The sequence below is a fragment of the Dryobates pubescens genome, chromosome 17 (genome assembly GCF_014839835.1).
Source record: "Dryobates pubescens isolate bDryPub1 chromosome 17, bDryPub1.pri, whole genome shotgun sequence".
NCBI classification, from domain to species: domain Eukaryota; kingdom Metazoa; phylum Chordata; class Aves; order Piciformes; family Picidae; genus Dryobates; species Dryobates pubescens.
Window position 1 is genome coordinate 19,097,625 of NC_071628.1, and position 12,138 is coordinate 19,109,762.

Below are 12,138 nucleotides of genomic sequence, written 5' to 3' on the forward strand. Positions count from 1 at the left end.
AAAGTTCTAAAATTCATGAAAAGAGCACAGGCTAAATAGAAACTCCCAACAATAATTAGCCCAGCAAGACACCTCATACTTTGAAAGAGATGTTGGTATACAACTTGAGTTGTAATTTAGTAAAATAAGATGCATCAAAGACTTTTAATGTTTTCTCTTGGTTTAAAACATCCAGCTGTCTTAACAGTCATTTACAAAGGGATGGCTTTTTTAAAAAACCTGTTTCTTCATTGAAAAAGGTAATTATTTCATGTCAAAATATGCATGGGTTTGCTGTACAAGTTTCTGTAATGACTAAACACCATTCACAGCTGTTAGTGTAGTTCACTGCCTTATTGTTGCTTATATACCATACACATTCTCTATGGTGAATGCTTGCAGTGTTTTGCAAGGCTCCCTGCCTTTTTTTTTTCCAAGTGCAGTTTTGAGACCAGATTAGAGGGAGAAAAAAATGCATGCATTCCAGAAAAACAGCTGAACATAAGTGAGTAACTATATTTTTATTATGTTGATTAACATGCTGATGAAATAGAGACTAAAGCCATGCTGAAAGCAAATGAGCCACTGAAAATCCATCTAGCCTTTGCAACCCTTGAAGTCAGGATAGCTGCAGTAATAAAGCATCCCCAGTTTCTGTCACCCTGTGCATTGTACCACTGTAGCTGATGATTAATGAGGGGAAATATGTAGGGAGTCCCAAGGTTTTTGTATGAAATAACACCAGCCCATTAGCAATACACTGCTTGAAAGCTGGCTGCAAAACTGCGGGGAAAACTTGCACTTCAAATCTTTTATTGAAGAGGAGCTTCATTAGTCACCAATAGCATGTAATTTTTACAAAATCAGTTGTAATGACATTGTTATGTGAAAAGGCATTTTTCAACTGCTAAGGCTTTCAGGAATACAGATCCAAAACCACATGCTGAAGTCTTCAATGTTGCTTTCTTCTAAATGAACAGCCTGTAAAGAAATCACATGAGCATAGATAGCAGTAGTCCTGAAGTTGTTAAACTGCCTTGTAAAATTGCCCACCCAACTTATGTAGAAAAACTCATGCAAAATAAATTGCAATTTCATGTCCCACAAGGACTGAAGATTTCACACTTCGTCTTCTCTAACCCAACCAACAACATGGCTATTGTATAATTAAGACTAAAATAAGGCTAAGGTATACTGTATTTTTTCTGCTAGCTGCCTTGTTCCACCTCCTTTGTGATACAAACTTCAACCTGAAGCAGCTGCTAGGAGCATGAATACCTTTTCAACTGCTTAACAGCCTTAATTAAGGTATTCTGTCCTCATAGAAACTCCACCCATGTAGTAGTGATTGAAATATGCACTACTGTATGTTATTTGTAGATGTAGTTACCTTTCGTCCTTTACATGAAACATGAATAAAATCTGCATTTGTTTTACCTTTTTTTAAACCCTCAAATGGTTCCTGGGTTGCATTTCAAGATACTGGTGCTATACCAATTAGCTATATACCATTATTAGTGGTTATTTTGTTCCCTTATAATTTATAGAAAGGAAATTGGGGATTAAGTAACATGGGTCAGGAAACTGCCTTACAGTACTGCTATTTAAAAACAAACAGGCAAGCCACCACTGAAGAGCAGTGGCACAGAATTCCTTCAGCCTCATAGTACACTACACCTTTAATGGTGCTTTTTAATGCTCTATACTTAGCTCAGAATTAAATGGGCAATATTTGTTAGAGACAAACTAAAGGAAATTACAAAAAGTACCTAACAGCAAGAGCGTTCGACCACAATGTAGCTGCTTAGCTGCTGTGCATTTCTGTATTGCCATTTAGAAAGAAGAATCTGAAGGAAAAAATGGCAATTCCTTGCCCATTAATGCTGCTTTCACTAGCCAACTCTAATCAGTTTACAAAGTAAGTGTTCCAACATCTGTTTTTAAAATCAAAGCTAAAATATTTGCAGGGTATGAATACATAAATGCATTTATGTAAGTGGAATATTTAGGCTGCTAAACATTGCCACTTACCTTCTGTGAGCCTGGCTTTCCCCCCTGTAGGCTGACACAGGATAGTTGAGCACCCTACACACAGAACTACTGTCTGAGCATGACTGAACACTGTAGTGATCTTGTAGCATCCTGAAAAACAGCATTATTAAACTCTGTTGAGTATTTCTGGCATGTTTCTTCTATTGTATGTGTGATTAAATAGGATACTCTAAATACACTTGTCCAGAACCGGATCTGTGTTTCATTACACAGTTTACCAAGTAAAACAAAGCAAAGCATTGTTATTGTGGTGCGAAAGACTTGCTTTCATTAACATGCAAATGAAAGCAAGTTCATTAACTGAAACTGTTGTAGCTTCCCATATGCAAAATCAACACAACTTGATGGCTGACAAGCCCCCCATTTCCCTGTAGTATGTGTTCTGCAAAAAAAGTCAAGGGGTTCTAGACTTGCCTTATCTGCTGAACAGAAGAACCCATCTAGCTACAGAAATAAATTCAACTTGTAGAACACTGCTGTGGACAAAGTCTGGCAGCTGTGAATATAAACACTGCTGTTCAAATCTTTGTTTGCTTTCTGTTTAATAATTGCTACATATAAGGCACGTGATTGATGGCATTCTGTACTACTAGCGTCATAGTTAAACAAGAACATTTGCACAGAGTAACTTCACTAACTTCAGACGCAGGAAGAGGCACCAGCAACATTTTTGTCTGCAAGTTCTGCCACTTAAAGAATGAAATCACTCTCATACATGGCTTAGTCAAAAGGATTTTCACTGCTTTCATTGGTTTCCCTGAAAAGTATTTTTAATTAGCCAAGAGAAATTTTTGAAAGAGAAAAGTTGTAAAGTTCTAGATGTGGATACAAAAAATAGACAAAGATGAGCGTAGATGCCATTTTCAGAATGTGTGAAACAGGAAGATAAGACAGAATGTATGTTGTGAGGAAAATCATCAGAAAGCTCTTTGATAAGAGAACTGGTTGGTCAGGAGAACTACAAGCCAGAGTAACAGATTTCTGCTTTGTTTAAAGCACAAACAGTAACTGCACAAATCTTTCTTTGAAAAAACAAACACATAAAATTGAACCACAGTAAATGCTATTTTTCCCTCCTTGAACTGGGGCCTTGATGAGTTTTTTAACTGTGGCTTTTGCAGGGAAATGAGCCCTGTCAATTTCTATAACTATGTAGCAACTTCCAACAACACGAACCATGTGTAAAGCACTTGCAGTGCCTCCTGCTTAGGACTCCCTCCTTAGTGCAGCTCTCCTGCTTTGTTCTATAGGTCCCTCTAACTTAGTAACTAATTAATCCAACACTAATGAAGATAACGCTATGGGCCTGTGTTGACATTAATTGTATCCTGCTATATGCATGTGCACTCATTTGAACAAAGTTAAAATAATAAAAATCAGTGGCTTAGGCTTCAACCATGTATTTTTTGATGGTAACCACAAATGACTTTCAAACAGTTTTAATGAATTTGCTTGACTTTTAGATGGAAAACATTGTCTCAGAGCTTCTTAGAAATCTAAGCTTTTAAGAAAGAATGAGATAAGAAAACCTGAGTACAGCAGCACTTCCCCGCTTCTAGTCAGGATGTTCACAATTTTGAGTAAGTCTATGCATTTTTTATTGCTATAATATTCATATACTGCAGCAGTTTCTAAGAGTCAAATTACCACACTTGGCAGTTTCTGTGGTTCCATATGGCAGTGGCTACGCTGATAAAACCAGCTGTTCTCAGGTAGCGCACCCTCCTGTAACTTCTGAAATAATCAAGTGGTTTAGTTTATGAAAGACAAGTTGGTTATACAGGTGTTTCTGAGATGAAGTAAAGAAAATATGTTAAAAGCAGACACAGGCAACACCGTAAGTGTAACCCCTGTGTCTGTGAGATGGATGTTGCCTTCTCAACAGCAACACGGGAGGGAGGCAGTTTGTGTTTCAGCAGCTGGAGGTCACAGTATCTCTGCCTGTGTCTTGGTGAAAAGGTCTGCTGGCTGCTCTTCCAGAATCAACCACCTTACAAAAAGAGGAGAACAAAGATGTCTTCTGTTTTAAACTTGTGCCATGGATGGTATGAAGCATCCATTTTATCTTGCTTCTTACATACGCAGATCATGGTTTAGTTGATTAGTGTTGGAGGATAGGTTGGACTCCATGATCTCAAAGGTCTCTTGCAACCTGGTTAATTCTATTCTATTCTGTCTGGGGGTTTGCTTTTTTCCCTACTTGACAAGATTTCATAAATGAAACACCAACAAAAGACCCCTCAGTCCAGACCTCCAGAAGAGAAAATAAAATGCTACTTGTTTATAACTTGCCTTTTGGAAGAAGTTGAAAACACTTTTACTGTTTAAACAAAAGCAAAGCAATATACAGAGCTCTTTGGTTTGGTTTTTTTTCTGCTCTACAGAACAAATAACATTTAGATTTACAAACCAACCAACCAACCAAAAAAATCCGGACCTTTTATGAGGCCGAAATAAATGTGAAATTAGTTTGGTCCCTTCTGTAAGACAGATATTTTTGGGATTTACCTGGACATTTTACATCCATGAAGTAGGAGTTTGGGCTCTGCACAAGCCGTTTCTTCTTGTGCTTTCTCTTCTCGTCCTCCAGGGAGGGGTGCAGTAGATCCTTGGCCAGCTGGGGAGAACAAGAGGGAAAAGGCACTGCATGTGACGCAGGCCGGCCGGGTAGCATGAAGCCGCCGGCGGTCTGCTCCCGAGCACGGCCACCGCGCTGTAGCCAGCCTCCCCGGCAGGACAGGGTGGCGGGGACAGCAAGACCCCGGCAGAATATCGGCTTGTGCCGGCGGGGCGGGGGCGTCCGCTCTGCTCCCCCCACTGACGACAGGCGATACCGGGGCGGCTCTCGTCCGGCGGAGCCCCCGTGTGCCGTCCCGAGCAGGCCCGAAGGCAGGTGCCGAGCGGGAGCGGACTCCCGGGACCAGCCCCACGGCCGCTGTGGCAATGCATGGCCCACGGCGAACAACTCACAGGCATGTCTGGTCCGCCGTTCTGCGCCTAGCCGCTCTCTGCCCGCCGCCGCGCCGCCCCTTCCCCGCTCGCTTCCGGCGGTGCGCAGCCCGAGCTGCCGGGGCTCGGCGGACGCTGGGCTGTGTCTGGGGCGGTCGGGCGGGGCTCGTCAGGGCGGACTGCTGCAGATGGGGAGAGACCCATGTTTGCAGTACTTGCGGGGATGCCACCGTGTATTGCCCTGCGCGGAACATCGGTGGTGTTCCTGTGACCGGTGAGACAGGCAGTGCGGAGAGCATGTGCCGGCTTCTGTCCGGCCCACAGCACCGCGCTTGCCGCTTCCCCGTAAGCAAAACGGTGCCTCCAGGGAAAAGCAGTCGGGAGCTTTTGTAATCGCCACCGGAGTGGTTATGGTAGGGTAGTGCCACAGTGCTCTCTCGCTGGCGTTCAGAAACAGAGAATGCAGAGTCTGGATATGACTGCAGTTCTCAAAAAAATCAACTTATTTTCCCCTCTAATAGATTGATACATGACACATGTACTTCTAGGTAAGAAATGGAATCTAAGAAGTCCCATTTACTTTTATATTAGATACCGACTAAATTGTTCCATGTGTTTTCCTACACATTGCATTGAGTTGCACCATTGTGCATGTTCTTTTGCAGTTCCCCGCCTCAGTCAAAAAGAAAAATGCAGAAGAATTTCTGTGTTGCCATTTATGTGCTTAAACTGATTTGGAGAACATGTGAGAACAAAAAATAATATTGCAGATAAGGAGAAATAACTAGAAACAAACCAAAACGAAAGCAACTTTTTTGTTGGTGGTGCTGGTGGGTTTTTCATTCGTTGGATTGTGGGTTTTTTAAAGTGGTTGAATCATTTTTTTTCCCCATACATGAATATAAATCACAATCTGTAAAAGCTCTTGGACTTCATTTAATCAAGCCCAGAACATTTAAAAGTGTAATTCACTAGAAGTCCAGTAAGTGGCACAAATAGACCTTACAAAAATTATTTAGTGTGGAAACTCTATCAAAAACTGTATCAGACAGTGTGCTGCTAAGCCACATTCTTTTGAAGAGAGGCCTGATGCATTTAGCAGAAAACGTTTTTAAATTTGCTTTGGAGACATAAGTTTTGTGGAGGCATATCTTTCTGACAACAGTATTCTCAAATCTGGGATGGCCTTTCCAGTGCTGACACTGACCACAGCTATCAGAATACTGTCTTCAACCCCAAACCCCTACCTGATTCCGCAAGAATAGACCCATGTTGCAGTGCTCCACAACATTATATTGATTTTCTTCATCTCACCATCACAGCCATTGTCTTGTAACATCAATGCTGTGTTAGCATTTTTTCCTTATGTGCTGGAGTGGTGATGACACACAGATGGAGGTACTTGAGAAGCATTTCTCATTATATCATGGGGAATTTAATACGAATAGCTCTGACTCATACTTTGCCAGTTGTCCTGTGAAGCTGGGAACATAAACCAGTTATCAGCGCAGAGTCAGCTCCTGAGTCTTAGCTGTTCCTAGCAGTATTCAGTCCTTTGCAAATATATGTTATTTCTCTGCAAGCTGAAGGGAAAAGGGAGAACCTATTAAGTCTGTTGATTCAGACTCTGAGGGAGAATCATGTTTTGATTTGTTTAGGAAAATAACCTTCAGAATGTTTAAAGGACCACCAACAAAAGAGAACTTTTATCTAAAGTGCCACCCTTCTTCATCTCTTCCTCGTGGCTTTCCCTTCTTAAATGTCTCTCCTGTAAAGAGCCTCTGGTGCTTGAGGAAGACTTCAGAGTAACAACTTACCTTAAAAATTGGTTTCTGTGGAAGGAGGGGCATATGGGATGATCTGAAAACAGGATGTGTTTTGGACACATTCCTCTCTTTGGTTCTCTATTTTGGTTTTACTTGGAGATTCATTTCCTTTTCACAACTGCTTGTAGGTCAGTGACCCGCCAAATGAGTCAATTCTACTGCATTGCCTTCAGTCTCATGACTTGATTTTTTTCAAGTATGCTCTTTAGAAAACAGAAATACAGCACTGAGTTTAAAGTGCAAGTTAATGAGGAGAGAAACGCAGTCTGTACCACAGTGGCATGACCTACACAGAGATGAATTGAGGTCTACTTCCCTCTTCCAGCCTTGTTGTAGGAAACAATGACTTAGATCTCATTTTAGAGAAAAGAAAATCAATATTATCTGTCTGCTAGAATGCAAACAGAAAAAGTCCAAAAGCTGATCTGGAAGAGTCTTGGGGTGGGAGTAGGTAGGGGGAGGATGGTTCCTGCACTGCAAGTGGCAGTCTGTTGCTGTTTAAAAGCTGACCCTGTGTCTTTGGTGGCATGTGAGGTTTGTTGGGGCTGCTACAGCCCCAAAGCCTTCCTGTTGAGGAGGGTGGTAGAAGGGGGAGTGCTTTCTGACACCCAGTGCTACTTTGTTCTGCTCCATTTATGGGGTCCTTAGGGTTTGCTACTTGGTGGCGTGGTTACTAGAAAACCTTATATAAACTGGCTGTGGTCACTGAGGAATTGAGTATTGACTGATCTAAAAAAATTAATTCACCCCAATAATGCTTGTAATGCTTTGCCTAGAATACTAAAATGTGGGTGGGTGTCTCTGTGGTACTGTCATTAAGCCTGTTTAGATTTCCTAACCACCTCTATGCTGCACTCAAAGTAGGTTCACTTCAGGTGGTATGTTTGGTCTGGAATGCAGTCTGCCTGTGGTTTTGCCTGTACTGCAGAATTAAATATTATCATTGTAACCAATGATGTGATATTGGTGTAAACCATGGTGTGTAGTGATTTGGTTTAAATATGCTTATGCAGAGTTAGTTCAGATTAGCACTGAAACTTGAAGAAGACTCACTTTTAACACTGCCATAATGGCAAACCTTGAAATTAATGGAACATACAATGGGACCTTGACCAGCTGGATAGAGGGGCAGAGTCCAACATGATGGCATTCAACAAGTCCAAGTGCTGGGTGCTGCACTTTGGCCACAACAACCCCATGCAGCGCTACAGGCTGGGGTCGGAGTGACTGCACAGCTGCCAAACAGAAAGGGACCTGGGGGTACTGACTGACAGCTGGCTGAACATGAGCCAGCAGTGTGCCCAGGTGGCCAAGAAGGCCAATGGCATCCTGGCCTGCATCAAGAATAGTGTGGCCAGCAGGAGCAGGGAAGTCACTGTGCCCCTGTACTCAGCCCTGGTCAGGCCACACCTTGAGTACTGTGTCCAGTTCTGGGCCCCTCAATTTAAGAAAGACATTGAGATACTTAAACGTCTCCAGAGAAGGGCAACGAGGCTGGGGAGAGGCCTCAAGTACAGTCCCTGTGAGGAGAGGCTGAGGGAGCTGGGACTGTATAGCATGGAGAAGAGGAGGCTCAGGGGAGACCTTATTCTGTCTACAACTACCTGAAGGATGGTTGTAGCCAGGAGGGGGTTGGTCTCTTCTCCCAGGCAACCAGCACCAGAACAAGAGGACACAGTCTCAAGCTGCACCAGGGGAAGTTTAGTCTCAAGGTGAGGAGAAGGTTCTTCACTGAGAGAGTCATTAGCCATTGGAATGGGCTGCCTGGGGATTTGGTGGAGTCCCCATCCCCGGAGGTGTTCAAGTGGGGATTGGACGTGGCACTTGGTGCCATGGTCTAGTAGGCATGAGGTCTTGGGTGACAGGTTGGAGTTGACGATCTTTGAGATCTTTTACAACCTTGTTGATTCTATGATTCTATGACTCTATACAGATAAGAGTCTTGCTATGCTTTTCTTTTCTGGAATTGAACTGTACATACTTTTTTTTTTTTTCCCCAATAATGACTTGATTTAACCTCTGTTACATAAATTGCTGCAGCATATGCACAGGAAAAAGTCTTACATTTAGATCACTAGAATAAAAGACAGCACTGTTCTTTGTTAAGCCTGAAAAAAAAACCCCTATGCATTGATCTTCCTAAAAGATCTTCCTGGGGATTAAGTGGCTTTTTTTTTTTTAAATGAGTGTCACATGATTGTTATCAAACAGTAATAAACTGCAGAGGCATCTGCCAATACCAGAGTTGTTAAAGGTATACATCAAAAATATGATCATGTTAGATAGAAAAGTCCAAAAGGTAAGGAGCAAAGCTCATGTTAATGATTTGCAGTTAGGTGGCATTCAGGGCAAGACTTCCTCATAAGATTACCTTCTGTAGGACGTGGACCTGTGGATTCCAGTTAGTGCCAAAATAACAAATCCTGGTTCTACCAATGTGTTTTAAATGGTATTGGGTTTTTGGTTTTTTTTAAACTTTGAACTTAAAACAATTAAGATGTAGAATTTCCCTTATTTTTGTATATATTGAACACAAGAGCTTGATTCAAGACAGATTTTCTCACAGGCCTCTTTTTACTTAACCAGTTCCACATTTGAACTGAGGCAGAAAAGGATTTTTGAAAGCTTGAAGTGATGATGTCTGTCATTTGAGAAACTAAAAATGAGGAGAATGGGAATGAAGGAGCAATGTAATCTGTTGTGGGTTTTTTTTCCTTTAAAACATAGATGCTGGTAAACTGGACATGAGTATTTTCATTTTTTGTAATGTGCATGTAAAGATTCTCAAATTTATTCCATATGGATAGAAGAGGTAATTGCATTTTGCTATTGATATTAGTGCCTTTCTTCAACTGAGTGCTTTAGCAGAGGCACTTGATATACACCTGGGTGACTAACGGAATTCTGCTTTGTCTTGCTTGGAACTGAACACCTGTTTATTGGATGAGCTTCAGCTGTGGTATTTGGGCTAAACTGTTAAGGCAGACATTATGGGGCTGTGAAGGGCTTTCTAATTCTGCTTCTCTGAGATGTACAAATCAGCATCACACTGTTCCAGTGCTACCCACTTTTATGTAGTGACAAATGGCAAAACATAGTATCAAACATTTTATGTTTCATACCCATTCAGTGTTCCCCTCAGTGGTTCTCCCATGACAGAAACAAATGAGATGTTTAATTGTAGTTGATCTGTTTGACTGTCATGCATTATAAAACAAGTGTTGCCTTTTCCCATTTAGTGCAGTAGCAAAGACTGAGCTTTGCATTTTCATGAAGCAGGTATCATAGTGACTTAACAACTTTGATAGGTTTTGATAAGTTTTACTAACATATTGTAAGGTATGCAATGCAATTGTACAATCATAATTTTTCACTATTCAAGAAATCTTTTTAAAGTAACTCTTAATTCAATTTTTATAGCTTGTTTTTAAAGTTCATGGTTAAGTAAACATCTGTCCCTTGAATCTGGCAAATTGGCACTTTCCCAAATCAGAGCAGAATGCAATATTGCAAAGCACGAGTGTAATTAAAGAGGGAAGTAATTTGCATTATTTTTCTATAAAACTACTGAGTAACAGATGGCAATCACAAACATACTGCTCCAGAGACATATGGAAGCCTATTTGTTCCATAAAACTCAAGAGTGAATATTAACCCCAAAATTACTCTCTTCAATGCTGAAATAGTAGTCTTCAGTATGGACATAATTACAGTACATAGCAACTCACAGTTCTAAAAATACAGATACAGGGAAATGTCCCAGAGACTAGTTTTTCATTGGCAGTTTCCTGTAATCTGATTATTCATCCAAGTCTGAAATAATTAACCAATTCGGGTTTGACTGCTTCAGTGACAGATTGTCGTTACAATTTATAATCTTAAATCTTGTAGTGAGTATTGTAGCAACCCAACATCCAAACAGCACAACTGCTAGTTATACCGTACAAAAATGAGCCGAGCAGCAGCCATGTATCACACTGTGATACTGTGATGTTTCCAAATTCCACCCTGAACTGGGTAAATGTCACCAAATATGTAAAAAACAAAAAAGAAAAAGAACCAGCAATTCCTCCCACTCTTGTTCTGCTGTCTTGATTCTGCTCTGTGACATAGATATCCTGGTCTCCAGAGGTCTCAGGCAAACAAACTACGATGTTTTCACCTGAATCACAACACAGAATTTATAAAATTGGATTTTGGTACAATTAACTGGAAGTTGAATTAGAATTCATGACAAGCTCTTAACGAATTTGTCTTGTACAGAGATTTACATCAGATCTGTCATTGGATTTTTGATGGTTTGTTATCACAAACATATTTTGGCTATGAATGTCACCAAACTGAGATGGTTAACAAGGAAGAGTTGGAATAATTTAATAACTAGAAGCAGAATAGCTTTTACTTTTTGAGGGTTTATAATGTTTGAAGGTGGTTTGTTGTTTGTTTGTTGGTGGTTTTTTAAATGATTCCTCAAAATTCTTTGCACAAATACAGCAGCAGGCAGAAATTAGACTATTTCACTCCATTAAATTGTAGGTTAATGTCATGGAATAATTTTTGTGTGCTTGGACTGTGGAAGCTTTAATACTAAAAACCACTGTTGTTTGATTCTGTATAGAACTCAGCATGTATATTTGCCACATTAACACTAAAAAAAAAAGAGTGAAAAGGGACCTTCTATAGCTGTAGGCTATAACAGTCTATGGAAAAATGGATTTGCTGTAGATGGGAGACAAGTGCCTGAGCTGGTACCTGGTATTAGGTGGTTGAATCATATTTATGCCCCTCAAATCACACTTAGAGGTTGTTCGAAACACAGCTAAGGAGAAGTAACAGGGGTTACCTCACCTTACTGCAGGCAGCTGCTGAGCATGGCCTGGCAGGATGACTAGGAGCAGTGGTGCCCTGGCTAGCAGGTGCCAAAGGGCTGTTCCTGCATGGAAGCCTGGAGGCAGCTGAAAAGGGAGCTGGAAAGGAAGCTGATGGCTCAGGCCTTGCAGGATGACAATCCTTTAATGAATGATTTGGGGAAAATGGCTCTTTTTCCTTTGTTTTCCTAAGAGGGAAGTGAGAGCTTTTGTAGTGATTTACACTACTAGAGACTGCTGTTTATAGCTTGTCTAAAGGCTACAGTTTTAAAATTAACATGATAGCTCTTTGCTGTCATTTTAACATGTTTCAGTAGTGCTGTTTATTTGTATAGTGCCTTGTGACATCCTGTGAGGAACACAGCATAAGGAATACATAATGAGGCTTCCTTACACCAAGAGGTAATTATTAATGGAAAAAGATGAGGAAAAATGTTTACGGAAGTGCTCTAGAATAGCCATAT

General features: G+C 40.9%; 1 protein-coding gene across 1 annotated transcript; it reads right to left on the minus strand.

Moving 5' to 3' along the window:
* Positions 1-536: 536 nt before the first annotated feature.
* Positions 537-5,105, minus strand: RPS27L (ribosomal protein S27 like). The gene is made up of 4 exons (XM_054169224.1): positions 5,002-5,105; positions 4,540-4,648; positions 2,011-2,121; positions 537-960 (listed from the first exon to the last, which is right to left on the minus strand). The coding sequence occupies exons 1-4, from the start codon at positions 5,005-5,007 to the stop codon at positions 932-934; spliced, it is 255 nt and encodes an 84-aa protein (XP_054025199.1). The 5' UTR covers positions 5,008-5,105; the 3' UTR covers positions 537-931.
* Positions 5,106-12,138: the final 7,033 nt, after the last annotated feature.

Coding starts and splice junctions, on each gene's coding strand:
- RPS27L (XM_054169224.1), bottom strand. Junction 2,122..4,539: donor CATGGATGTAAAATGTCCAG/GTAAATCCCAAA, acceptor GCTGTTTTTCAG/GATGCTACAAGATCACTACA. Junction 961..2,010: donor GAAAGCCAGGCTCACAGAAG/GTAAGTGGCAAT, acceptor ATTTCTTTACAG/GCTGTTCATTTAGAAGAAAG.